Here is a 27,933-nt window from a genome sequence, read left to right as displayed (position 1 = left end):
CAACCCTTTCTCCTTGTAGAGTGTAAGCTCTTTTGGGCAGGGCTCCCTTCCCCTCCTGTATCGGTTACTGATTGCTTTATATGTTACTCCTTGTAGAGTGTAAGCTCTTTTGGGCAGGGCTCTCTTCCCCTCCTGTATCGGTTACTGATTGCTTTATATGTTACTCCTTGTAGAGTGTAAGCTCTTTTGGGCAGGGCCCTCTTCCCCTCTTGTATCGGTTACTGATTGCTGTATATGTTACTCCTTGTAGACTGTAAGCTCTTTTGGGCAGGGCTCTCTTCCCCTCTTGTATCGGTTACTGATTGCTTTATATGTTACTCCTTGTAGAGTGTAAGCTCTTTTGGGCAGGGCTCCCTTCCCCTCCTGTATCGGTTACTGATTGCTTTATATGTTACTCCTTGTAGATTGTAAGCTCTTTTGGGCAGGGCTCCCTTCCCCTCCTGTATCGGTTACTGATTGCTTTATATGTTACTCCTTGTAGAGTGTAAGCTCTTTTGGGCAGGGCTCCCTTCCCCTCCTGTATCGGTTACTGATTGCTTTATATGTTACTCCTTGTAGATTGTAAGCTCTTTGGGGCAGGGCTCCCTTCCCCTCCTGTATCGGTTACTGATTGCTTTATATGTTACTCCTTGTAGAGTGTAAGCTCTTTTGGGCAGGGCTCCCTTCCCCTCCTGTATCGGTTACTGATTGCTTTATATGTTACTCCTTGTAGATTGTAAGCTCTTTTGGGCAGGGCTCCCTTCCCCTCCTGTATCGGTTACTGATTGCTTTATATGTTACTCCTTGTAGAGTGTAAGCTCTTTTGGGCAGGGCTCCCTTCCCCTCTTGTATCGGTTACTGATTGCTTTATATGTTACTCCTTGTAGAGTGTAAGCTCTTTTGGGCAGGGCTCCCTTCCCCTCCTGTATCGGTTACTGATTGCTTTATATGTTACTCTGTATGCCCAATGTATGGAACCCACTTATTGTACAGCGCTGCGGAATATGTTGCCGCTTTATAAATAAATGTTAATGTAATGTAATAAAAGGGCTAAAGCGCCGGCGCTGGAATTACCTGGAATGATGTCGGAATCGAGATTCTTGCAGTGATTCTCGGGTTTCTGGGCTTCTCTGTACGAGCAGATTTTATACAGTTCTGTCAGTTTCTCCACAGCCTGAAAGGGTTAACATGCAATGTACAATACAAAGATGGCGGGGCATGGGGGGGTCAATAACAACTGGGCGATGGGTGGGGCTGAAGCTCTGTGTCTCATTACTTCCAGAAAGGGTGCCCCTGCCTAGTGTGTGGGTGGGTATCTAGAGGCCCCTCCCTAGTGTGTGGGTGGGTATCTAGAGGCCCCTCCCTAGTGTGTGGGTGGGTATCTAGAGGCCCCTCCCTAGTGTGTGGGTGGGTATCTAGAAGCTCCTCCCTAGTGTGTGGGTGGGTATCTAGAGGCCCCTCCCTAGTGTGTGGGTGGGTATCTAGAGGCCCCTCCCTAGTGTGTGGGTGGGTATCTAGAAGCTCCTCCCTAGTGTGTGGGTGGGTATCTAGAGGCCCCTCCCTAGTGTGTGGGTGGGTATCTAGAGGCCCCTCCCTAGTGTGTGGGTGGGTATCTAGAGGCCCCTCCCTAGTGTGTGGGTGGGTATCTAGAGGCCCCTCCCTAGTGTGTGGGTGGGTATCTAGAGGCCCCTCCCTAGTGTGTGGGTGGGTATCTAGAGGCCCCTCCCTAGTGTGTGGGTGGGTATCTAGAGGCCCCTCCCTAGTGTGTGGGTGGGTATCTAGAAGCTCCTCCCTAGTGTGTGGGTGGGTATCTAGAGGCCCCTCCCTAGTGTGTGGGTGGGTATCTAGAGGCCCCTCCCTAGTGTGTGGGTGGGTATCTAGAGGCCCCTGCCTAGTGTGTGGGTGGGTATCTAGAGGCCCCTCCCTAGTATGTGGGTGGGTATCTAGAGGCCCCTCCCTAGTATGTGGGTGCACAGCGCCCCCTGCCTAACACAGTAGGGAAGGGCAGGTGTGAGTATGACGTGGGGGGCACAGGGGCCAATAAGGGGAGGGATCTACTAACCTGGAATTCCTTAGTGAAGCCGCTTGTTTTGGTTACAGGATCCAGAGCCGCCATCTTGCACACGTGTGACTGGACGCCCCCTATTGGCAGACTGGTGGCACCGCACACAAGCGTCTCCAGCAACACGTCATACAGGAACACGTACTGCCCCTGTCATGTATGAACCCAGAGTGACCAATAGGGGCAGCACCCAGCCCCCCAATAAAGATCTGCCCAAATACCCAGCCCCCCAATAAAGATCTGCCCAAATACCCAGCCCCCCAATAAAGATGAAGCAGTTACCCCAGGCAGCAGGGCTGTAATGGTATTAACCCATCAATGACCCATAGGCTCTTACCTGGGTCTGCACCATATTGAGGCGTTTCCGGCGCATCTGGAGAGTGCACTCATACACATTCACCTTGCCCTCCGCCCGCGCCCGCTTCAGCAGTATGTCCAGCGCCAGCAGCGTGCCCGTCCGACCAATCCCGGCGCTGTTAATTTAACCCAAAACCCGACACTCACACTATGCACAGAACATACAGAATTACATTCCAGATTAAAGGGGACGTTCACCTTTTTTTATTATTTGTAGTTTTTTAATTATTTCGGTTTTTGTTCAGCAGCTCCCAAGTTTGGCGTTTCAGCAGCTGTTTGGTTGCTAGGGTTCAAATGACCTTAGCAACCAGGGTGTGGTTTGAATGAAAAACTGATATATGAATAGGGGAGGGGCCTAATAGAAAGATAAGGAATAAAAAGTAACAATAACAATAAAACTGGAGCCTCACAGAGCAATAGGGTTTGGCTGCCGGGGTCAGTGACCCCCATTTGAAAGCTGCAAAGAGGCAGAAGAAGAAGGCAAATAATTTAAAAACTATAAATAATAAAGACCAATTCAAAAGTTGCTTAGAACTGGCCATTCTATAATATACTAGAAGTTAACTAAAAGGTGCTCAGTGCAAAGAGCCAGCAGAGGGAGGATGTTCCTGCCCCCCAGAGCTTACAATCCATCATAGTAGTGCCTATTAACATCAATAGGTAACAGTGAATGGGTTATTTATAGGGTCACCTACCGGCCCGCAGCACATCATCCGGATCAGAACCCTCCCTGTATCCCCAGGGAACTTACCTGCAATGCACAATTACTGGGCCTGACCCGGGGAGCTTGCACTCATTCATCTGTTCTACGAGCTGCAGAAGCCCAGATGGCTTATTGGGAACTCCATGGTCCGGCCACTGCAGGTAATGCAGATGTTCTACAGTCCTTTGGGCTGTGCCCCCCACCTGTGGGAGATTGGGGTTACAGTAAGAACTGGGCCGGGTAACTCATTCCGACTGAGCCCACTGAGCACGTGCAGAGCCACTGACACTCCCAACTGAATTCAACAGGGGGAGCCCTGGCTCATTGCTCTTATAGAGGTGCTGAAGGGGCACCAGATTCAGTATATAACATAATACATTTCCTGGGTAGGGACAGGGTTAATAGGGAGAATGGCTGCACCCCCATATGTGCTGACCCCATGCTGAACCCCAGATACTGTACCTTCTGTAGGGCCAAGCTGCGCGTAACCAGGGCGCCCGTCTGGGTGCTACTTTGTACCGACACCCTGATGTCCCCGTATGTCTGTGTCTCCTCTGGCCAATAGCGCTCGCACTTTACCTGTGAACCCCCAAAAATCAGTAACAGTTACTCACATACTCATACTGGGGGGCCCCTGGCTAGCGCTGGCCCTGGGCTTTCAAATTGGCCTGAACCCCCAGCCAGCACCTCGGCCCTCCTGGGTCACTGTAGAACCTTCTGGGCCTTCTGTTTGGGGGTTCCCTGTCCTAATGGTGCTTTAGGGGTCCCGCAAGCCCCTCAGTGCTGATCTGCCCCAAAGGGGGCAAGAGAGGGAGAAACAGGTGGGGGGAGACAGGAGAAAATGGGGTGTGAATGAAAAGAGGTAATAGGGTGCAGAAGAGAAGGGCAATGGGAGCTGGGAGGTATAAAGAGAAATGGAGGGGGGGCAGAAAAGGGGAGGGATCTGAGGTGGCAATGGCCAATGGGAGCAGTAAAAACTGGTTCCGGTCCCTTATTAAATGGGCCAAGGTTCTGTTTCTCACATGGGGGCGGGAACCTCACAGTGATTGGTTACAATATAAAGCCAAAAATGTTGGGGTTCTCCGGGCCCACCCCCCTTCCCACTTTTCCCATCAAGTGAGATATTTATTCATTATACATGTTCCCAGGACAGAGATTAATAAGATCATGTGACCCAACCAGTCAGTGAAGTCCTGCCGGGGCCACTTAGGGGCCACAGCCTCCCCGGGCCCCCACTTTGGGTCATTCAATAGGACAGACATTCTCTGATGTTTCTGGGACGTACTTGCCCTTTGCTCTGTGGTTTTGCCACAAATGTGACGGTTTTGGCCAAGGAAGATCCCAAGGAATGGGGCTCATTACTGGCTCATTACTGGGGCGCTGCCCGATTGTGGGGCCCAATATCCACTCACCTTGTTCTGTTCCTCCAACCCCGTCAGCATCACAATCACGGAACTGTTCTCCTGCCACACCATGTTCCAGAAATGGGCCACAGTCTCGGGGAGGGGACCTGGGTCCGACACAAGCACCCCCATGTTACTGAACCCCAACTTATTTGTATTCACACAGGGACTGGGAGAGCGGGGTTACAGCTCTGCTCCATGGTAATAAGCCCCCCCAACTCCAACTGATGGTAATAAGCCCCCCGACTCCTACTGATGGTAATAAGCCCCCCGACTCCTACTGATGGTAATAAGCCCCCCAACTCCTACTGATGGTAATAAGCCCCCCGACTCCTACTGAAGGTAATAAGCCCCCCAACTCCTACTGATGGTAATAACCCCCCGACTCCTACTGATGGTAATAAGCCCCCCGACTCCTACTGATGGTAATAGCCCCCCGACTCCTACTGATGGTAATAAGCCCCCCCCTGCCCCCCGACTCCCACTGATGGTAATAAGCCCCCCGACTCCTACTGATGGTAATAAGCCCCCCCTGCCCCCGACTCCCACTGATGGTAATAAGCCCCCCGACTCCTACTGATGGTAATAAGCCCCCCCGACTCCTACTGATGGTAATAAGCCCCCCGACTCCTACTGATGGTAATAAGCCCCCCCGACTGCTACTGATGGTAATAAGCCCCCCGACTCCTACTGATGGTAATAACCCCCCCCTGCCCCCCGACTCCCACTGATGGTAATAAGCCCCCCGACTCCTACTGATGGTAATAAGCCCCCCGATTCCTACTGATGGTAATAAGCCCCCCGACTTCTACTGATGGTAATAAGCCCCCCGACTCCTACTGATGGTAATAAGCCCCCCAACTCCTACTGATGGTAATAAGCCCCCCCGACTCCTACTGATGGCAATAAGCCCCCGACTCCTACTGATGGCAATAAGCCCCCCGACTCCTACTGATGGCAATAAGCCCCCCGACTCCTACTGATGGTAATAAGCCCCCCGACTCCTACTGATGGTAATAACCCCCCGACTCCTACTGATGGCAATAAGCCCCCCGACTCCTACTGATGGCAATAAGCCCCCCGACTCCTACTGATGGCAATAAGCCCCCCGACTCCTACTGATGGCAATAAGCCCCCCCGACTCCTACTGATGGCAATAAGCCCCCCGACTCCTACTGATGGCAATAAGCCCCCCGACTCCTACTGATGGCAATAAGCCCCCCGACTCCTACTGATGGCAATAAGCCCCCCCGACTCCTACTGATGGCAATAAGCCCCCCGACTCCTACTGATGGCAATAAGCCCCCCGACTCCTACTGATGGTAATAAGCCCCCCGACTCCTACTGATGGCAATAAGCCCCCCGACTCCTACTGATGGCAATAAGCCCCCCGACTCCTACTGATGGCAATAAGCCCCCCGACTCCTACTGATGGTAATAAGCCCCCCGACTCCTACTGATGGTAATAAGCCCCCCGACTCCTACTGATGGTAATAAAGCCCCCCGACTCCTACTGATGGCAATAAGCCCCCCGACTCCTACTGATGGCAATAAGCCCCCGACTCCTACTGATGGTAATAAGCCCCCCGACTCCTACTGATGGTAATAAGCCCCCCGACTCCTACTGATGGTAATAAGCCCCCCGACTCCTACTGATGGTAATAAGCCCCCCGACTCCTACTGATGGTAATAAGCCCCCCGACTCCTACTGATGGTAATAAGCCCCCCGACTCCTACTGATGGCAATAAGCCCCCCGACTCCTACTGATGGCAATAAGCCCCCCGACTCCTACTGATGGTAATAAGCCCCCCGACTCCTACTGATGGTAATAAGCCCCCCGACTCCTACTGATGGTAATAAGCCCCCCGACTCCTACTGATGGTAATAAGCCCCCCGACTCCTACTGATGGTAATAAGCCCCCCGACTCCTACTGATGGCAATAAGCCCCCCGACTCCTACTGATGGTAATAAGCCCCCCGACTCCTACTGATGGCAATAAGCCCCCTGCCCCCCGACTCTACTGGTCTCGCCACTCATTGTGTCCCTACAAAGTGACTATGGGGCTCATTAACAACCCACAAGTGCAGTGCGCAGTCGCTATGTGTGTATAGTAAATATGGCGCACACCCAGGCAGTAGGGTTGGTCTCTATCAGAACAATGGAAATGTGAGGCTGAAGCTACACAGGCACTTACCTTGGGTAGCAATGAAGAACTTGGGGTGTCTGTAACCCTGTAATGAACAGAATATACCATGAGCATATTTGGGGGGGCATAGAGGGGTGGGAACAATACAAATAATACAGATAATATAGGGGAACCCCAACACCAGTGCCCACCCTCACTAATGCCATAAACTGACCCCCAACACCAGTGCCCACCCTCACTATTCCATAAACTGACCCCCAACATCAGTGCCCACCCTCACTAATGCCATAAACTGACCCCCAACATCAGTGCCCACCCTCACTAATGCCATAAACTGACCCCCAACATCAGTGCCCACCCTCACTATTCCATAAACTGACCCCCAACATCAGTGCCCACCATCACTATTCCATAAATTGACCCCCAACATCAGTGCCCACCCTCACTATTCCATAAACTGACCCCCAACACCAGTGCCCACCCTCACTATTCCATAAACTGACCCCCAACATCAGTACCCACCCTCACTATTCTATAAACTGACCCCCAACATCAGTGCCCACCCTCACTAATGCCATAAACTGACCCCCAACATCAGTGCCCACCCTCACTATTCCATAAACTGACCCCCAACATCAGTACCCACCCTCACTAATGCCATAAACTGACCCCCAACATCAGTGCCCACCCTCACTATTCCATAAACTGACCCCCAACATCAGTGCCCACCATAAACTATTCTATAAACTGACCCCCAACATCAGTGCCCACCCTCACTATTCCATAAACTGACCCCCAACATCAGCACCCACCCACACTATTCCATAAACTGACCCCCAACATCAGTGCCCACCCTCACTATTCCATAAACTGACCCCCAACATCAGTGCCCACCCTCACTATTCTATAAACTGACCCCCAACATCAGTGCCCACCCTCACTATTCCATAAACTGACCCCCAACATCAGTACCCACCCTCACTATTCCATAAACTGACCCCCAACATCAGTACCCACCCTCACTAATGCCATAAACTGACCCCCAACATCAGTGCCCACCCTCACTATTCCATAAACTGACCCCCAACATCAGTGCCCACCCTCACTATTCCATAAACTGACCCCCAACATCAGTACCCACCCTCACTATTCCATAAACTGACCCCCAACATCAGTGCCCACCCTCACTAATGCCATAAACTGACCCCCAACATCAGTGCCCACCCTCACTATTCCATAAACTGACCCCCAACATCAGTACCCACCCTCACTATTCTATAAACTGACCCCCAACATCAGTGCCCACCCTCACTCTTCCATAAACTGACCCCCAACATCAGTACCCACCCTCACTAATGCCATAAACTGACCCCCAACATCAGTGCCCACCCTCACTATTCCATAAACTGACCCCCAACATCAGTGCCCACCATAACTATTCTATAAACTGACCCCCAACATCAGTGCCCACCCTCACTATTCCATAAACTGACCCCCAACATCAGTGCCCACCCTCACTATTCCATAAACTGACCCCCAACATCAGTACCCACCCTCACTATTCCATAAACTGACCCCCAACATCAGTACCCACCCTCACTAATGCCATAAACTGACCCCCAACATCAGTGCCCACCCTCACTATTCCATAAACTGACCCCCAACATCAGTACCCACCCTCACTAATGCCATAAACTGACCCCCAACATCAGTGCCCACCCTCACTATTCCATAAACTGACCCCCAACATCAGTGCCCACCCTCACTATTCCATAAACTGACCCCCAACATCAGTACCCACCCTCACTATTCCATAAACTGACCCCCAACATCAGTGCCCACCCTCACTATTCCATAAACTGACCCCCAACATCAGTGCCCACCCTCACTATTCCATAAACTGACCCCCAACATCAGTACCCACCCTCACTATTCCATAAACTGACCCCCAACATCAGTGCCCACCCTCACTATTCCATAAACTGACCCCCAACATCAGTGCCCACCCTCACTATTCCATAAACTGACCCCCAACACCAGTGCCCACCCTCACTATTCCATAAACTGACCCCCTGCAGGGGTAATGCCACAGTTGTACTTACATCTATGTAGGAGGCGTTAATATAACCAGACCCTGAGGGGTCTGAGCGCAGAATCACCCGGGAGTTATCATCTGAGGAGCAAACACAGAGCATCAGAGCTGCTGAGACTTCTGGGTAATGAGTCCCAAAGGGTAACTGACCCGCTATATCAGATGTCACATTGTTGTACTTACAAGGAATAACCTTTTTGTATCGGTTCTTGGTTCTGTTCTGCTCAGATGAGGCAGCGGCACAGGGGTACAAGGGGCCCGAGGGCAGTTCCTGGGAATGTAGGAAATGTCACTGGCTGAGGGGCAACTCTCCTATATATAATGTCAGTATGAAGGGGGGAGACAGGTTGGGGTACACACCTTGTATTCCTTGGGGCGCCCCACAAGTAACAGGCTGGAATTCTCCTCGTCACTCCCCCCAGTAACTAACAGCTCCTCATTCCGAAAGCGCTTTACAACCTCGAGTAGATCATCGACTGGGATGTCTCGCTTTTTCCTCCCTGTACAGATCCCAGAGGGAGAGAGAACCCCAAAAATACATCTCCAGCAGATCAGTAATTCTTATCATAGTTGTAGGGGGGTAAAAGCTTTGCTCACCTTTCCTTTAATTAGGGTTAATACAGCTACAAAGATACTATGGGTACTAGCAGGTTCCATTATAGGTAGAAATGGGTACTAGCAGGTTACAGTAGGGGTACTAGTGGGTTACAGTAGGGGTACTAGTGGGTTACAGTAGGGGTACTAGTGGGTTACAGTAGGGGTACTAGTGGGTTATAGTAGGGGTACTAGCAGGTTCCATTATAGGTAGAAATGGGTACTAGTAGGTTGCAGTAGGGATACTAGTGGGTTACAGTAGGGGTACTAGTGGGTTATAGTAGGGGTACTAGTGGGTTACAGTATGGGTACTAGCAGGTTACAGTAGGGGTACTAGTGGGTTATAGTAGGGGTACTAGCAGGTTACAATTATAGTAGATGGAAAGCAGTTTGGATCCACTCACCCCGCTCATTCCTGTTGCTCATTGGGATCCCATTGGATTTGCCGAATGGAGACCGACACTTTGCAGATCTGAATGAACAATAATAATAAATACACAGTGAGTATAAATCTATAGGGGACAGTGAAGGCTCCTGGGAGTTGGGCTGGGAGTGCGGGAGCGACAGGCAGTTCTTATATAAATAACCAGGTACCAGGGGCCCCGACACAACTAGAGTGGCCCCAGGATACTCTCACATACAGGGGCCACTCACTGATTTACAGGTACAGTGTAACTGCCCATACTAGTGCCCCCCCACCTGTTTGACTGTGGGTCTGTGTGGCTGAGAGATATATGGTTTGTGGGGGCTACAATAATAGTTGGACAATACAATAAGGAACAGTTCCTAACCCCCCCCCCCCCCCCCATGCTGGTCACCCAATAACAGATCTTCCTGCTCTCGGGAATTTTACATGGGATCTAAAATTGTCTGAAAGCAGAAATAAACATCAGTGGGGTCCCGAGGGTGGGTGTTGTTTGCACAGAGCTCATACAGTATCTGGGGGGGGGGGGCAACACACAAGTCATTCCTGGCTGGTTAGCAATTACCTCCTCAGTGGTTAGAGATATTATTATACACTGTTAGTACCAACCTGACCAATCCGCAGAAAGCCAGCAGGGCCACCAGCAGCAATAGGGCCCCGCCCCCTGCAAGTCCTCCAATCAGAGCAGGGACTGGGAGGGGCCATTTTTCTTCAACTACAAAGAGAGACAGAGACTCAGAGACAAGTAATATATAGATGGGGCAGAACCCATGGGGTATTAGTGGGTTTTAGTTCCACTCTTTTTCATTTAGTGCATCTGTAGTAGTGAGTAACCTGTCTGGGATTTTGTTCTACTTACTAATTTCTTCCTCACTAGTAATCAGTCACCAATCAATGGCTTACTATTACAGACTCACTAATGACTTGATCTCTCACAAATAACTTACCCACTACTACACACTTACTAATCACTTACTAACCAGAGACTCACAAATCAAATATTACTACACTTACTCCCCATTACAGTTTCACAAATCACTGAGTGCTCAGTAATTCCTACTAGAAACTCACTAGTCACCCACTCACTACTACTAGTCACCCACTCACTGCTACTAGTCACCTACTCACTACTACTAGTCACCTACTGACTACTACTAGTCACCTACTCACTACTACTAGTCACCTACTCACTACTGCTAGTCACCTACTCACTACTACTAGTCACCTACTGACTACTACTAGTCACCTACTCACTACTACTAGTCACCTACTCACTATTACTAGTCACCTACTGACTACTACTAGTCACCTACTCACTACTACTAGTCACCTACTCACTACTACTAGTCACCTACTGACTACTACTAGTCACCTACTCACTACTACTAGTCACCTACTCACTACTAAGTAGTAGTGAGTCACCTACTCACTACTACTAGTCACCTACTGACTACTACTAGTCACCTACTGACTACTACTAGTCACCTACTCACTACTACTAGTCACCTACTGACTACTACTAGTCACCTACTCACTACTACTAGTTACGTACTCACTACTACTAGTCACCTACTCACTGCTACTAGTCACCTACTCACTACTACTAGTCACCTACTCACTACTACTAGTCACCTACTCACTACTACTAGTCACCTACTCACTACTACTAGTCACCTACTCACTACTACTAGTCACCTACACACTGCTACTAGTCACCTACTCACTACTACTAGTCACCTACTCACTACTACTAGTCACCTACTCACTACTACTAGTCACCTACTCACTACTACTAGTCACCTACACACTGCTACTAGTCACCTACTCACTACTACTAGTCACCTACTCACTACTACTATAACTGGTCAGTACCAATAATAACTTAGAGACTATTATTATGACTGATCAGTTACTCGCTGTGACCCACTTATTACTTATTCACTAATACAGAGTTACTAACTACTTACTCACTAATAATTAACACTGATCACTTATGTGCTGCTATAGTCGGTGATCAGTTACTGACTATGAGCCACTAATTACTAGTACTGTATGATCTCACGTATGTGGTTCAGCCCAGCCGACCCACTAATGGGTTCTGACCAGGACCATAAGGGCTGTATTGTTCTATAGAACATTCCCCAGAACCAGAGGCCCTATTAATATTCAAAATAACCCTCCAATGAGAATGCTTAGCTGTTCTTGCTTCATGTTCTTTGTTCCTTCAACTGGAGCTGGAGGGGTTAAACCCAATTTTCTATCCCAGAATAACAACCCAGCAGTCTGTACCCCCCCTGATGTTGCAGTGTCCTGTTATGGTGCCAAAACTGTACAATAATCCATCCTGCTTTATGGAGGGGTTAGTTCCCCTTTAAGTCAGACTATAGACGTTAGACAGACTGTCTGTAGGATGAATGTGATTGGTACAAAGGAATTTGCATCTAGTGAATTCTATTCAGCCGGCGAATGAGTCTGCCGGAAACCGTGTGCCAAACCGTATCCAGCTGGGGCTGTGGCACCATGGGGTACAGGGGGTACAATTACTGCCCCACAGCGCTGGATTTGCCCCACTGAATGTCCGTAAATCAAAGCACTGAACAACCCCAATCTTACAGTCGCAGCTCTATAAAGGCAACGCAGATACAGCTGCAAAGTTTCCCCCGGGTCTAGTAACCCATGGCAACTAATTAGCAGTAGCACTTCCTGGGGTGATGCCCACGAGCATGGAGACGTCACAGGGGCAACTTACTGAGGAAGGGGCCAAATCTGGTGCAGGACGATTTATTCACCTGTCGTGGGACAATCAGGGAGAACATTGTAATAATAATCATTTCGGCTTCTACCCATTCACACGCGCTGCTGGTTCTGACTCCTGATACAACTCCCCAATATCCATTCATTCCTCATTCTCACTGGGTTTATAGTTATGTGTAACTGTCACTGTGTCTGTCCCTTTCCCTTCCCTGCACTGCTGGTTCTGACTCCTGATACAACTCCCCAATATCCATTCATTCCTCATTCTCACTGGGTTTATAGTTATGTGTAACTGTCACTGTGTCTGTCACTTTCCCTTCCCTGCACTGCTGGTTCTGACTCCTGATACAACTCCCCAATATCCATTCATCCCTCATTCTCACTGGGTTTATAGTTATGTGTAACTGTCACTGTGTCTGTCCCTTTCCCTTCCCTGCACTGCTGGTTCTGACTCCTGATACAACTCCCCAATATCCATTCATTCCTCATTCTCACTGGGTTTATAGTTATGTGTAACTGTCACTGTGTCTGTCCCTTTCCCTTCCCTGCACTGCTGGTTCTGACTCCTGATACAACTCCCCAATATCCATTCATTCCTCATTCTCACTGGGTTTATAGTTATGTGTAACTGTCACTGTGTCTGTCCCTTTCCCTTCCCTGCACTGCTGGTTCTGACTCCTGATACAACTCCCCAATATCCATTCATTCCTCATTCTCACTGGGTTTATAGTTATGTGTAACTGTCACTGTGTCTGTCCCTTTCCCTTCCCTGCACTGCTGGTTCTGACTCCTGATACAACTCCCCAATATCCATTCATTCCTCATTCTCACTGGGTTTATAGTTATGTGTAACTGTCACTGTGTCTGTCTCTTTCCCTTTCCTGCACTGCTGGTTCTGACTCCTGATACAACTCCCCAATATCCATTCATCCCTCATTCTCACTGGGTTTATAGTTATGTGTACCTATCACTGTGTCTGTCTCTTTCCCTTCCCTGCACTGCTGGTTCTGACTCCTGATACAACGTCCCAGCTGCCATTAATGGTCACATGACTTCCATTCACCCAATACACCCAAACCGAAAGTCAGACAATGCACCTCTAGGAATAAACCTGGGGAGTAGAGACCCCCTACCTCCTTCCATGTACTGGTGACTCTCACGTAGAGTGTGTAGTTCTGATCTGATCTCAGAGGAGCATTGTAGAAGGTGCCATCGTTCCGCCCATCCCCGAGGGTCACATTCATACTCCCTGTAACATTCTCAGCTGGGAGTAGCATTGCAGTGTACAGAGTCGGAACTTGGCTGGAGTTGTACAGTGTGCTGGTGTAGCTGGTGCATATCTGGCTCAGGTTCCCATTCCAGCCCTGGGCGATGATTATCTCATAGGAACTGGGGAGGGAATGAGATATTAAGGGAAGGAACAGCAGAAAAGAGGTGAATAGCAGATGCACCCACACCCCAAAATCACATAATAAGTGTTTACTTGTATCTGAGCTGAGGTAAAGGGTTGGCAGAACCTGAGGTGCGGGAAGGTGCAACCTGAGGTGCAGGGGCAGGTACTGGGGGATTCTGAAATACAGGGGAAGATGTTGGGGGAACCTGAGAGACAGGGGAAAATGTTGGTGGAACCTGAGGGACAGGGGAAGGTGTTGGTGGAACCTGAGGGACAGGGGAAGGTGTTGGTGGAACCTGAAGGACAGGGGAAGGTGTTGGTGGAACCTGAGGGACAGGGGAAGGTGTTGGTGGAACCTGAGGGACAGGGGAAGATGTTGGTGGAACCTGAGGGACAGGGGGAGATGTTGGGGGAACCTGAGGGACAGGGGAAGGTGTTGGGGGAACCTGAGGGACAGGGGAAGATGTTGGTGGAACCTGAGGGACAGGGGAAAATGTTGGTGGAACCTGAGGGACAGGGGAAGGTGTTGGTGGAACCTGAGGGACAGGGGAAAATGTTGGTGGAACCTGAGGGACAGGGGAAGGTGTTGGTGGAACCTGAGGGACAGGAGAAGGTGTTGGTGGAACCTGAGGGACAGGGGAAGATGTTGGTGGAACCTGAGGGACAGGGGAAGGTGTTGGTGGAACCTGAGGGACAGGGGAAGATGTTGGTGGAACCCGAGGGGCAGGGGAAGATGTTGGTGGAACCTGAGGGACAGGGGAAGATGTTGGGGGAACCTGAGGGACAGGGGAAGGTGTTGGTGGAACCTGAGGGACAGGGTAATATGTTGGGGGAAATATAATGAATTCTGTTTTAGAAGAAATAGCAGAATGGCAGTCTGTAAAGGGGAGATGGAGAGAGATCAGGGATAGACGGGTAGATTTGGGCATTATCAGTATAAAGCTGGTATTGAAGGGGCAGAGAAGTAGTATAGAGTGAATCCAGCAGGGGGCCTAGAGGAGAAACTCCAACAGAGAGAGGGAATGGGGTGGTGGAGAAAAGATGAGACTGAAACCATAAAAGTCCCAAATGTCAGAGGGAAGATTTTCCCTTACAAAGTAACCCCTCGTTACCCCAGTGTTCTGCCAACACCATGAAATGATTTCATTCCTACAGCATTAACTTGTGTTGAGCCGACGGAATTTCATGCAAAAAGCAATCACAAGATTGAGGGGTTAATTCCTTTATGACTAACCTGATTGGTCCGTGCTGAGAGGGAACAGAATGAAGTAGAAAGAAGGCGGCTTGGTTGGCTACTCCTATCCATTTGTTTATTGGCTCCGGAGGTTCTGTGACCAAGGAAAGGAAAATAGAATTAGTTTGACCCAATGGATCTTTATCATTTAATATAAATGTGCTGTGAGTGTTATAGATGTGATTATGTGCTGCCCCTGCAGTTTGATTGGCTGCCTGGGATGCCTTTTTGGCCGTTACTCAGCCGGGGAAGTGCCGGATCTCTCTTATGGCCAAATCCCCCTCATAACACAATCATTGTTGTATTTAATAAATGTCACAATACTAAAATCGGTTGTATGAAAATTTCAAGTTTTTGTTTAGACAATCACACATTTTTCGAGCCGGTATCGTTATGACTCACAAAATTCAATATATTATCTTGAAAAATTTGAGTTTAAATAGACTTTCGTTTCCAAAATGGCTGCTGGAGCACTTCCTGTTTGGTAAAAATAAAGAGGATTCTCTTTATTTTTCCCAAACAGGAAGTGCTCCAGCAGCCATTTTAGGAGCATTGGCACTTATTCTTGGAAAACGATGATGGGATTAATTTATCCTTGAAACTGGGTGAAATAGAAAAGAATGAGGGGATTAACTTCCCCTTGAAAATGTGCCAAGGACAGGCTGTCACTGATTATTCTATACCGCTACTATTCTAAGCCTCCCTAGGGCTCAATGGGACTCGGCAGATCCATTTTTTTGGACAAAAATAGGTTAACTAAACATTAATAAATCCCGAATTATGGGAATTATTTTTGAAAAATTAAAGTTTTTCAGCGAAAATTTCTAAAAAACTCTAATTTTGCGAAAAACAATATCGGAAAAATTGAGTACTGGAGAAAACCCATTTGTAAATCCTGAAAATATCTAGAAGTAAAAGAAAAATCAACTTTCAAAAAAAAATTAAAATTGTTTAGTAAATGTGAGTGAAGGGTTTTTAGCCTCAGTATCACTTGAAGGTTTGTGGCTATGAAGGTTCCTATGGCCATAGAGACGGGGCAATTACGCCTGGGGTACCCTAGTTTGGCCCTTGGGTGGGAGGAGTCCGGTTACACTTGCTCCAACCTGGTGGGACCGTAGAATATAAAGCATAAATACAATAATGGGGTTTCTGCCCTTCATACTGGGTTCCTTACCAGTTGGAGACACTTTGCAATGAACCAAACGTTGGACCTTATTGCAGCTCCGTCCCCCAGTAATGACCAAGTTCCCAGTACAGGTACTCAGTGTCACTATACAGTCTCTCACCTACCCGCTCAGTATTGTCCTGACCCTCCTCTTCTGTCTGTGCAACCATGTGACTGACCCTCCCAAAAACAAAGTGGACAGAGGGTATTAAGGGAACCACCCCAGAGAGGGGCTATTCCCTGCTATCAGAACACATTGCCCATATGGCTGCTCCTATTGCCCCCTGTAGGACTAACCTGCACCCTACATGCTGTACCCAGGCTTTGCTATGGGGTCACTACCCCAAATAACTTCTTACTGGGCCAAAATCTGCCCACACTCACTGGCCTGGCTGCCTCTGACCTTTGAGGTGGGTTCCACAGCTCCTAACTGGGCACCAACTAACCCCGGGGATGCCAGGCTGCTGCACCCGGACCTGGTTTGGTTAATCACCTGCTAGAGGTTTGGCGCCCACATTAGATCCCAGTCAGGCCAAAATGGTTTCTCCTCTATCCCAATTCCTGTGCCTCTCACCTTCCCCTACACATTTCCCTGGGGGCCCCTGTCTGTAGTCAACCTTAGGGACTGCTGCCTAGTGGCTTAAAGGAGAAGAAAAGCTACTGAGGCAGATTATTGCCAATAGATTAACCAAAATAGTACAAGCTAGCACTATATTTATTCTGCAGAAAGCTTTATCTACCTGAGTAACAGCCCTAGAAGGTCTCTGTGTTTGTTTAAGAGAGCAGCTGCCATTTTAGCTCATTGTGATGTAACTTCCTTCTCCTGCCTGAGTCTCTCACACACTGCTGGCTGGTAGCTCTGGGCTCAGATTACAGCAGGGAGGGGAGGGGAGAGGAGGAGAAGGGAGGGGGAGAGATGAAGAAGCTGAGTAGGCTCAAGCCCGAGCCCTGGAGGTTTGAGCTGAGAGAATGAGGTCTGATACAGAGAACTATGTGTATAGAATAGAAGGCAAGAAATGCAGTTTTTCTTTTGACAGAGGACTCAGTGCAACGTTTCTGCAAGTGCTTATGGCTGTATTTATATAGACCTTTCTGATAAAGAATTTGTACCTTTCCTTCTCCTTTATCTGCAAATCAAATGTAAATATTTGCAAAATATATTTCAGCCTATCACATGGGTATTGCTACTGACCCCCACACCCATTACCTCCTATAGAAGTCTCGTGAGCCCAGACTGCAGGTTCCCCGGGCCCAGATACAGTGAAGCCTCGGAGAGTCACAGTGTAGTTGGTTCCGTATTTGAGCTCCATATTAAACTCCGTCACGTTGGGTCCCAGCCAATGAGATTCTGTTTCACTGAAGGTAATATCGTATTCTCTATGGGCCGAGATGTTCAGCTGGGGGTTAAACACAAATATTATGGTTTTATTATTCCAAACATGTTCCCATTGTTACCAGCTGATATTATAGCATAAAGCAGGGGGTCCCAGACTGGGGGTACGGGGGGAAAGGAAGGGGGGCTGGCTGAATATATAATCCCCTCATACTCTTGTAGCCCCCCTTTGTCTTCTCTTTCATGGCAAAGAAAAGGGGGAGAATAAAGTATTATATAATGACTCAAATGAATGATAATATGCGTCACTGCATGTACCAAAAGCGGATAAATGTATCACATAAGCCCCAGCTATGGGAATAGGGCTGATTTAACCCCAATAATACCCCCCCGGAGGCAGTAATAGTCAGTCTCCCCCACATAACTGGATCCGCTGGCACTGTAACATCTCATTGTATTTCACTTGCTAATAAAGGGGACTTTATTAATTGCACTCTTAAACTGCTAAGGGGGGAGTATCAGTGATAGAAAGGGGGGTTAATGTTACCTGGTACCCAGTAAGGACTCCGTGCGTCTCTAACAGTCGCCATTTTAGCGTATTATTATTAATACTGGGATCCTGAGTAAAATCCGGTTTCCCCGGAGCTGTAACACAGGAGGGAATAAAGTTACTTGATTGTCAGTTTGCACAGATACAACTGGGAAAGTCTGAGGGTCCAAATCACATGAAAGGCACTAAGTTTGCCCAGGAGCAGTAACCCATAGCAACCAATCAGCAGGCAGCATTTACTGATCACCTGTTTAAAAGCAAACATCTTATTGGTTGCTATGGGTTACTGCTCCTGGGCAAACTTAATGCCATTTATTACATATGGGGGTAGAACTGCTGTTTAGTTGCCATGGTTACGATACAAGTTCCATCTGCCTTATAGTCATCAGTAAGGGAATAAATACTGTAAGTTAAACAAACAATCCGATCCCATCCGGCAGAAAGTTCTATGAAATATAAGGAATAAGAAGCCGCCGGAAGTTGATCTAATGAAGGTCCAACCAGGTCCCACGGAACATCTAGTGATTATAAGAATAGGTTTTACCCAGATTCCTTTGAATCCAGATAAGACACGCCTACTAAGCCCTAAGCATGCCCCACCCTGCACAGGTCACGCCCCCATTCCCCAAGGCCACTCCCCCTGACTGCTCTCTGTGCTCCAATTGCTTCTGAGGATTTGGGTTCCACCTCAATGCATCAATGATTGCCAAGGCTATGACTTGGCAATCGCCGGTTGGCTGAACACTTTGTCAATCTCAGTGAGTCCTGCCCAGTTTTCCTAATTTGGAAAACCGGGCAGGAGGTTTTGACCCAGAAAGCCCTTCCGAAAACCAAGCTGTCTGGGTCAAAACCAGACAGGTGGCAACCCTACTGTATGGTGGACTGACGAGGCGGCTGATATCACAAAAGCCTTGGATATTGGTCGCCTCGTCGATTGGGCGGGTCTGAAAATTTTGATTGGGTGCCCAAACATCGCCTGTATGTTAATGCGGAATCATCTGATTAAGGTGCAATTCCTATTGTTCCTACCTGTGTATCTGACGATTCAGCCCTAAACATTAGTGGAGTAAACAAACCAGTGGTCAAGGAAGGTGCAACGTGTATGGCGCCTTTAGTGGACTGGGAGACCCCCAAAAAATGATATGTCTGTTACTGGTAGATCACGATCAGTGTTCCTAGGGAGTTATTAGACCTTTCCCTTATTCAGTCTATTCCCACTGTCCCTTTCTGCCAGTTCCGTCCCTGTTTCTCTATAAGGCGGCACATAGATTGGCAGCGGAAGTTTCTCTCTATGTTCCACCAGTGCAGCAATATCAGTTCAGCAGCAACACAACAATAGCACTACAGGCAGCTGTGTGTGTACAGGCACATAGACTTCTGTAGGCTGAATTAACAGACCTCACGCTATGTCCCTCCCTCCCTGAGACTGACCAGCCGGGGCTTTAGGGGCTACTGATTGGCCACCTGAGGCTACTCAACTCCCGACAGTCAGTAGCACCTCCCCCTGCTACAATGGGTCAGTCTGGTACCAGGTAAATGTGGATTTAATTCTACTGAAACATTTATAACATTGTTCTCTGGTTGGTTCATGTGATGCCAAATACACGTACTGACCCAGAATCCCATTTATTTTCCCAGTAAACACAGGGGAGGCTGTTCCTACCTGACTCCTCTGTCCTGATGGTTCTTCTCTCCAGTTCTGTCCATTTGCCTTGTCTGTACCCATAGATGGTGATTATATACTCAGTGTGGGGCTCTAACCCCCTGACTGTAGCCCCCTCTGTCACTGTGTGTATCACCTTCTCTTTTTGTCCCTTTGGCCAATAGGAAACACTGATGCTCCAGTATGAACGGCAGGGCCCAGGCTGACATTCCCATTGGAGGGAGATGCTGGTGGGAGTGACACGCCTTACATTTACCTGGAAAGCTGTAAGAGTAACCGGTTAGTAGCAGCCAGAGGATTATGGGGAATCTACAGACCCCTATTTACACTGTGAGTGACCCCCTGAGTGTCTCCCTCTGATTAATGATTTGGGTCAGTACATTGTGCTGGGGAATAACCCAGTTGATATACAGTAAGGATATAATGATTTGGGTCAGTACATTGTGCTGGGGAATAACCCAGTTGATATACAGTAAGGATATAATGATTTGGGTCAGTACATTGTGCTGGGGAATAACCCAGTTGATATACAGTAAGGATATAATGATTTGGGTCAGTACATTGTGCTGGGAAATAACCCAGTTGATATACAGTAAGGATATAATGAGTTGGGTCAGTACATTCTACTGGGAAATAACCCAGTTGATATACAATAAGGATATAATGATTTGGGTCAGTACATAGTGCTGGGAAATAACCCAGTTGATATACAATAAGGATATAATGATTTGGGTCAGTACACTGTGCTGGGGAATAACCCAGTTGATATACAGTAAGGATATAATGATTTGGGTCAGTACATTGTGCTGGGGAATAACCCAGTTGATATACAGTAAGGATATAATGTTTGGGTCAGTACATTGTGCTGGGAAATAACCCAGTTGATATACAGTAAGGATATAATGATTTGGGTCAGTACATTGTGCTGGGAAATAACCCAGTTGATATACAGTAAGGATATAATGATTTGGGTCAGTACATTGTGCTGGGGAATAACCCAGTTGATATACAGTAAGGATATAATGATTTGGGTCAGTACATAGTGCTGGGAAATAACCCAGTTGATATACAGTAAGGATATAATGATTTGGGTCAGTACATAGTGCTGGGAAATAACCCAGTTGATATACAGTAAGGATATAATGATTTGGGTCAGTACTCACCAATACAGGGCACCGACACATTCCAATTGGGGCGGCCACCATTAGTCTCACATGTAATTGCCCCAGATACAGACTGATACCCGGGGGCACGAGATACAGACTGATACCCTCGGGCACAGGTCACTGTTACAGATTCCCCAACATCATAGAAATGTTTCTTCAGAGAAGATGAATTGACTCCTTGTGCTGTCGGCTTTGCACATTGTTCTGGAGAATAACCCAGTTGATATACAGTAAGGATATAATGATTTGGGTCAGTACATTGTGCTGGGGAATAACCCAATTGATATACAGTAAGGATATAATGATTTGGGTCAGTACATTGTGCTGGGAAATAACCCAATTGATATACAGTAAGGATATTATGATTTGGGTCAGTACATTGTGCTGGGGAATAACCCAGTTGATATACAGTAAGGATATTATGATTTGGGTCAGTACATTGTGCTGGAGAATAACCTAGTTGATATACAGTAAGGATATAATGATTTGGGTCAGTACATTGTGCTGGGAAATAACCCAATTGATATACAGTAAGGATATAATGATTTGGGTCAGTACATTGTGCTGGGAATAACCCAGTTGATATACAGAAAGGATATTATGATTTGGGTCAGTACATTGTGCTGGGGAATAACCCAGTTGATATACAGTAAGGATATTATGATTTGGGTCAGTACATTGTGCTGGGGAATAACCTAGTTGATATACAGTAAGGATATAATGATTTGGGTCAGTACACTGTGCTGGGGAATAACCCAGTTGATATACAGTAAGGATATAATGATTTGGGTCAGTACATTGTGCTGGGAAATAACCCAATTGATATACAGTAAGGATATTATGATTTGGGTCAGTACATTGTGCTGGGGAATAACCCAGTTGATATACAGTAAGGATATTATGATTTGGGTCAGTACATTGTGCTGGGGAATAACCCAGTTGATATACAGTAAGGACATAATGATGTGGGTCAGTACATTGTGCTGGGAAATAAACCAGTTGATATACAGTAAGGATATAATGATTTGGGTCAGTACATTGTGCTGGGGAATAACCCAGTTGATATACAGTAAGGATATAATGATTTGGGTCAGTACATTGTGCTGGGGAATAACCCAGTTGATATACAGTAAGGATATAATGATTTGGGTCAGTACATTGTGCTGGGAAATAACCCAGTTGATATACAGTAAGGATATAATGATGTGGGTCAGTACATTGTGCTGGGAAATAACCCAGTTGATATACAGTAAGGATATAATGATTTGGGTCAGTACATTGTGCTGGGAAATAACCCAGTTGATATACAGTAAGGATATAATGATTTGGGTCAGTACTCACCAATACAGGGGGCCGACACATTCCAGTTACTGTGGGTACCATTCCATTTACATGTAATTGGCCGAGACACAGACTGATACCCTGTCTCACAGGTCACCGTCACCTCTTCTCCCCGGTTATAATAATCTTTCTGGTTGGAAACACTTTCTATTCCTGGTGCTGTCGGCTTTGCACATTGTGCTGGGAAAGGAACAGAATAGAAAGGAATAAGGGAGATTTCAGCTGCAATTGGATGAGATTCGGCCAATAAAAAGACTCGATTGCTAAACTGGGAACAAAAGAACTAAGGGACCTGTCACTGCAGCCGGTTTCCCTGCCTGGGGATCTATGGGGGCAAATTGCCCCTCTGCTTCCTTCTAACTGGATTCCCACATGGGGCAAAGGCAAGAGAAGCGGCACAACGGATGAGGATCACTCTCACAGCTCGCCGGATTGGTGCGGGTTTCTCCTAACAGGGGCACCAAGCGGGATAAAAGGTAAGTGATTACAATCACTGGGGGGGGGCTAACATTTTGACACCCCCAGTGATTGTGCCTTTCCTTGCAACACTTTCATGGGAAAACATGTTTGTTACAAACCCATCAGTTAAAATAATCTGTTTTTAGACATATTCTTTATTTCCCAGGGTGCCACAGCCATGTGACCTGTGCTCTGTTAAACTTCACTCACACTTTACTGCTGCGCTGCAAGTTGGAGTGATATCCCCCCCCCTCACCCCCAGCAGCCGATCAGCAGAACAATGGGAAGGGAGCAAGATAGCAGCTCCCAGTAGGTATCAGAATAGCACTCAATAGTAAGAAATCCAAGTCCGGCTTGGGACTCCTCCAGTTACATGGGAGTAGGAGAAACAATAGGTTAGCTGAAAGCAGTTCTAATGGGTAGCGCTGGCTGAAAGCTCAGACTCAGGCACAAGGCACTGAGATGGCGCCTACACACCAATATTACAGCTACAAATACATTTGTTGGTTCAAGAATAAAAGGTTAAATGGCAGAGGGAATTATTTGCTGTGTAACAGGGTCATTTAGAGATAAACAGCCCCATAAATATCATGGCAGGGTCCCTTTAATCATGCAAAGTTGGTCAGGCCTGTTTTCCTGGTAGATTTAGACATTTGACTCCTATTTTTCCTTCCCCCCCCTATTAGTACTTACCCACACAGAGAATGGGGGCAGTTACATCCCACACAGACTTATTCTGTTCAGCCTTACAGGTTATTCTGTCCCGTGAGGGTTTATACCCCCCTGGGCACCTCACAGATACCCCAGTGTTGGGCAGATAATAATCCTGGGGTGGAACAAGCTGCACATCTGTACCCAGGGAGAGGGCAGATTTCGGGCACAGCTCTATAAGAGAGAAACATGACAGGCTGTTACTATACACCATATGTATGTATGTATATCTTTATTTATAAAGTGCTACTTATGTACCCAGCGCTGTACAGTAGAATTCATTAATACAAACAGGGGGTTAATAAGATAATAATAGATAAATACAAAGTATAACAATAAATACAGCTGCACAAAGTTAAGAGATGAGGACACAAGAGGAAGGAGGTCCCTGCCCCGTAGAGCTTACAATCTATATATGCAATTTACTCTCATTGGGAAAAGGTTATGGGGCAGTGGGACCCTCCGTATTGCCCTCAGGGGCAGTGGGACCCTCTGTATTGCCCTCAGGGGCAGTGGGACCCTCTGTATTGCCCTCAGGGGCAGTGGGACCCTCTGTATTGCCCTCAGGGGCAGACTTGCCCCACATGCACCAATATCTCACAGAGTTTAGTCACTTTCTCACTTACTGTATTACCTCCTGGAATAAAAGTCCTGTGTGACTGGAACATGGAGCAGCGGCCAAAACGTTATTCTGCCCAGTTATTACCTGATTTGGTCAGTTATTACCTGATTTGGTCAGTTATTACCTGATTTGGTCAGTTATTGGGTCTAAGTCCAGTTGCTTCTCTCATTCTTTCCTGCTCCCTCTCATGGCCATTAATGTAATTACACTCACATTTGTACAGTTTCTCAGCTCTCTAAACACATCTAGTGGTCAAACCTGAACATTACAAGCCTCTATAATTATCCAACCCACCAAAATGGGGGATAAAACAACAACATAAATTATTTGCAATGTGTAAACATTTAAAAGGTTTGGGAGTAATAAGCTGTGGGTGAGTAATTAACTGTGGGTGAGTAATTCACTGGGGGGGAGTAATTAGCTGGGGGGGAGTAATTAGCTGGGGGGGAGTAATTCACTGGGGGGGAGTAATTAGCTGGGGGGGAGTAATTACCTTTGCAGGGAGTAATTAGCTGGGGGGGAGTAATTACCTTTGCAGGGAGTAATTAGCTGGGGGGGAGTAATTAGCTGGGGTGAGTAATTACCTTTGCAGGGAGTAATTAGCTGGGGGGGAGTAATTAGCTGGGGGGAGTAATTACCTTTGCAGGGAGTAATTAGCTGGGGGGGAGTAATTACCTTTGCAGGGAACAGGATTATCCCACGCGGCGCTCCCCCCATTCCCCATACACCTTATTGCCACATCTGTAGGGTAATACCCCCCCATACACCTTATTGCCACATCTGTAGGGTAATACCCCCCCATACACCTTATTGCCACATCTGTAGGGTAATACCCCCCCATACACCTTATTGCCACATCTGTAGGGTAATACCCCCCCATACACCTTATTGCCACATCTGTAGGGTAATACCCCCCATACACCTTATTGCCACATCTGTAGGGTAATACCCCCCCATACACCTTATTGCCACATCTGTAGGGTAATACCCCCCATACACCTTATTGCCACATCTGTAGGGTAATACCCCCCCCATACACCTTATTGCCACATCTGTAGGGTAATACCCCCCATACACCTTATTGCCACATCTGTAGGGTAATACCCCCCCATACAACGCACTCTCACTGGTTCCCCTGGGCCATAAGATTCCTTGTCTCCCCCAATCAGGTTTATTCCTTTCAGCGCTGACAGGTAACACTGGGCTGGAATAAGAACAAGGTACAGGGAGTAATTATAATCACACAGGTTATTAGTGACACATTTCAGCATTTAGATTGTAAGCTCCATTGAGCAGGGCCCTCTTTACCTGTTTTATTGGTTATTGACTGTATATTCCTATGTAATCTGTGTGCTTAGTGTATACTTCCACTTATTGTGCAGCACTGCGGGATATGTTGGCACTTTATATGTTTGTATAATAATAATAATAATAATAATAATAATAATACCTTTAGTGGCCTTTTCATGAATCCCATTGCATGGCTGCTGCATATACAGGTAAATCAGTGCAGTCAGCAGTTGGTATCAGTGGTTGAATCGGGTATTGGGCTTTGCTTAATTAGATGCTACTCTGACAAACGACTTTCTTTTATTTAGAATCCAGTCACAGTCTTTGTTCTTGTAAATCTGGGGTAACAAATCCTCCATTATGGCCATTCTGTGGTTGTGGGGGACTGAGTTCTGTATCACATGATCATTACACGTTGGACACATGAGCAGAAGAGCTTCGCTCCGTACCAGGAAAGGCCTTTTATCTATTTAGCTCTATAATACTTTATTTACACAACATTGGGCAGAACATTTCCCTGTGATTGATGCCAGGGGGGGGGGGTGTCATGGACCCAATACAAATTCATTGCTGGGTTTGTGGGCGACTAAGTTCCTGTAGAGAATAAGGGAACGGCACCGGTACAGCCACCCATTCCATTCATGCTCCTTTCTGGCCCCGGCTTTCCTGTGCCTGCACCAATACAGAGCGGGGATTCCCTGGTATATACAGTATATATATATATATATATATACACTACAGATAATACCCCAGCGCCCCACTATATAGTTTTAGGAGAAAACAAGATCCTGATGTTGAACACATTGGAGGGAAAATGATACACATTTATTTCATTCCTTAGAATGAAGTCACATTGCCATTTTTGCCGGCAGGCAGTTAAGGGTACCAACTACTGCTGTAATATAATCCATAGCTACTGTATAGATAACTAACTCTGACAGGCAGTTGCCACGTCGGAGACAAACCAGTCACTTGCATTTTACGTTCTTGCAGGACAGACATTCAAGAAATGAATGTACATTTGAAAAATAGAACTAAAAAAGTGGATCCAGATTACGTAAAGGGGTTGGTCGCCTTTGAGTTAACTGTTAGTATGATGTAGAGAGTAATATTCTAAGGCTATTTGCAATTGGTCTTCATTTCTTATTATTTGTAGTTTTTTTAATTGTTTCATTTTCAGTTCAGCAGCTCTCCAGTTTGGGGTTTCAGCAGCTACCTGGTTGCTAGGGTCCAAGTTACCTTAGCAACCAGGGAGTGTTGTGAATAAGAGACAGGAATAGGAATAGGGGAGGGGCTGAATAGAAAGATAAGGAATAAAAAGTAACAATAACAATAAAACTGGAGCCTCACAGAGCAATAGGGTTTGGCTGCCGGGGTCAGTGACCCCCATTTGAAAGCTGCAAAGAGTTAGAAATGTTATCACATAATTGGCTGTATCATCTGCTAAAGCTGAAAGTATAATCGTCATTTGCATCTGAACAATATATCCGTCAGTCATACAGTTACTATGTGCAGCTTCAGATTTCCAACTTCTAATGTAGAAATAGTTTTCAATCGTTCAGGAACAAACTGTTAATTACCCCTTATTAATGTCCCCGCCTTGCACACATGTTCCTGTCAATCACAGGCCCGTGACCTAATGGAACCACTGTCCTTCAGAACTCTACTGATTGCTCTTGTCTTGGTCGGGGTTCTTACCAGTTGCCATTTTGTGCATCAGGGTGACCCATCCTGTAACCCTAGAAACATGTGCTTCCCCCCTGTATCATGAACGGGTCTTTATCACGTCAGTTTCTGTATCCCCTTAGCCTAAAGCATTTGTAAGGAAATGGCCGATTCTCCCACAGAACCAGCACAGAACCAGTTTATAAGGTTTCAGATCTTTCCCTGTCTGTTTGATAGGAGATTCCCAGCTGTTTGATAGGAGATTCCCAGCTGTTTGATAGGAGATTCCCAGCTGTGTGATAGGAGACTCCCAGCCGTCTGATAGGAGATTCCCAGCTGTGTGATAGGAGATTCCCAGCTGTCTGATAGGAGATTCCCAGCCGTCTGATAGGAGATTCCCAGCTGTCTGATAGGAGATTCCCAGCTGTTTGATAGGAGATTCCCAGCTGTCTGATAGGAGATTCCCAGCTGTCTGATAGGAGATTCCCAGCTGTTTGATAGGAGATTCCCAGCTGTCTGATAGGAGATTCCCAGCTGTTTGATAGGAGATTCCCAGCTGTCTGATAGGAGATTCCCAGCTGTCTGATAGGAGATTCCCAGCTGTTTGATAGGAGATTCCCAGCTGTCTGATAGGAGATTCCCAGCTGTCTGATAGGAGATTCCCAGCTGTTTGATAGGAGATTCCCAGCTGTTTGATAGGAGATTCCCAGCTGTCTGATAGGAGATTCCCAGCTGTCTGATAGGAGATTCCCAGCTGTTTGATAGGAGATTCCCAGCTGTTTGATAGGAGATTCCCAGCTGTTTGATAGGAGATTCCCAGCTGTT

The 27,933-nt window shown here is 47.1% G+C and overlaps 1 protein-coding gene across 7 annotated transcripts in view; it reads right to left on the bottom strand.

The window, feature by feature from the left end:
- The window catches only part of LOC101732936 (receptor-type tyrosine-protein phosphatase alpha-like), a 78,803-nt gene that overhangs the window by 17,409 nt on the left and 33,461 nt on the right, over nucleotides 1-27,933 (bottom strand). For 5 of the 7 annotated variants that reach the window (XM_031894999.1, XM_031895000.1, XM_031895001.1 and 2 more), the window contains 21 exons: nucleotides 23,514-23,705; nucleotides 22,362-22,541; nucleotides 21,018-21,224; nucleotides 19,855-20,118; nucleotides 18,189-18,286; nucleotides 17,516-17,705; nucleotides 15,144-15,237; nucleotides 13,650-13,905; nucleotides 12,512-12,551; nucleotides 10,372-10,477; nucleotides 9,743-9,810; nucleotides 9,105-9,244; nucleotides 8,928-9,015; nucleotides 8,755-8,825; nucleotides 6,701-6,737; nucleotides 4,514-4,611; nucleotides 3,564-3,680; nucleotides 3,150-3,304; nucleotides 2,379-2,514; nucleotides 2,042-2,191; nucleotides 1,054-1,153 (listed from right to left, as the gene is read on the bottom strand). In XM_031894999.1, coding sequence (XP_031750859.1) covers nucleotides 1,054-1,153; nucleotides 2,042-2,191; nucleotides 2,379-2,514; nucleotides 3,150-3,304; nucleotides 3,564-3,680; nucleotides 4,514-4,611; nucleotides 6,701-6,737; nucleotides 8,755-8,825; nucleotides 8,928-9,015; nucleotides 9,105-9,244; nucleotides 9,743-9,810; nucleotides 10,372-10,477; nucleotides 12,512-12,551; nucleotides 13,650-13,905; nucleotides 15,144-15,237; nucleotides 17,516-17,705; nucleotides 18,189-18,286; nucleotides 19,855-20,118; nucleotides 21,018-21,224; nucleotides 22,362-22,541; nucleotides 23,514-23,705 — 2,787 coding nt within the window. The remainder of the gene's footprint in view (nucleotides 1-1,053; nucleotides 1,154-2,041; nucleotides 2,192-2,378; nucleotides 2,515-3,149; nucleotides 3,305-3,563; nucleotides 3,681-4,513; nucleotides 4,612-6,700; nucleotides 6,738-8,754; nucleotides 8,826-8,927; nucleotides 9,016-9,104; nucleotides 9,245-9,742; nucleotides 9,811-10,371; nucleotides 10,478-12,511; nucleotides 12,552-13,649; nucleotides 13,906-15,143; nucleotides 15,238-17,515; nucleotides 17,706-18,188; nucleotides 18,287-19,854; nucleotides 20,119-21,017; nucleotides 21,225-22,361; nucleotides 22,542-23,513; nucleotides 23,706-27,933) is intronic. The other 2 variants (XM_031895002.1, XM_031895003.1) reach the window with 2 other exon arrangements.

This window comes from Xenopus tropicalis, chromosome 1 (assembly GCF_000004195.4).
Source record: "Xenopus tropicalis strain Nigerian chromosome 1, UCB_Xtro_10.0, whole genome shotgun sequence".
Classification (NCBI taxonomy): Eukaryota; Metazoa; Chordata; class Amphibia; order Anura; family Pipidae; genus Xenopus; species Xenopus tropicalis.
This window is presented reverse-complemented; position numbering and strand designations above follow the sequence as displayed.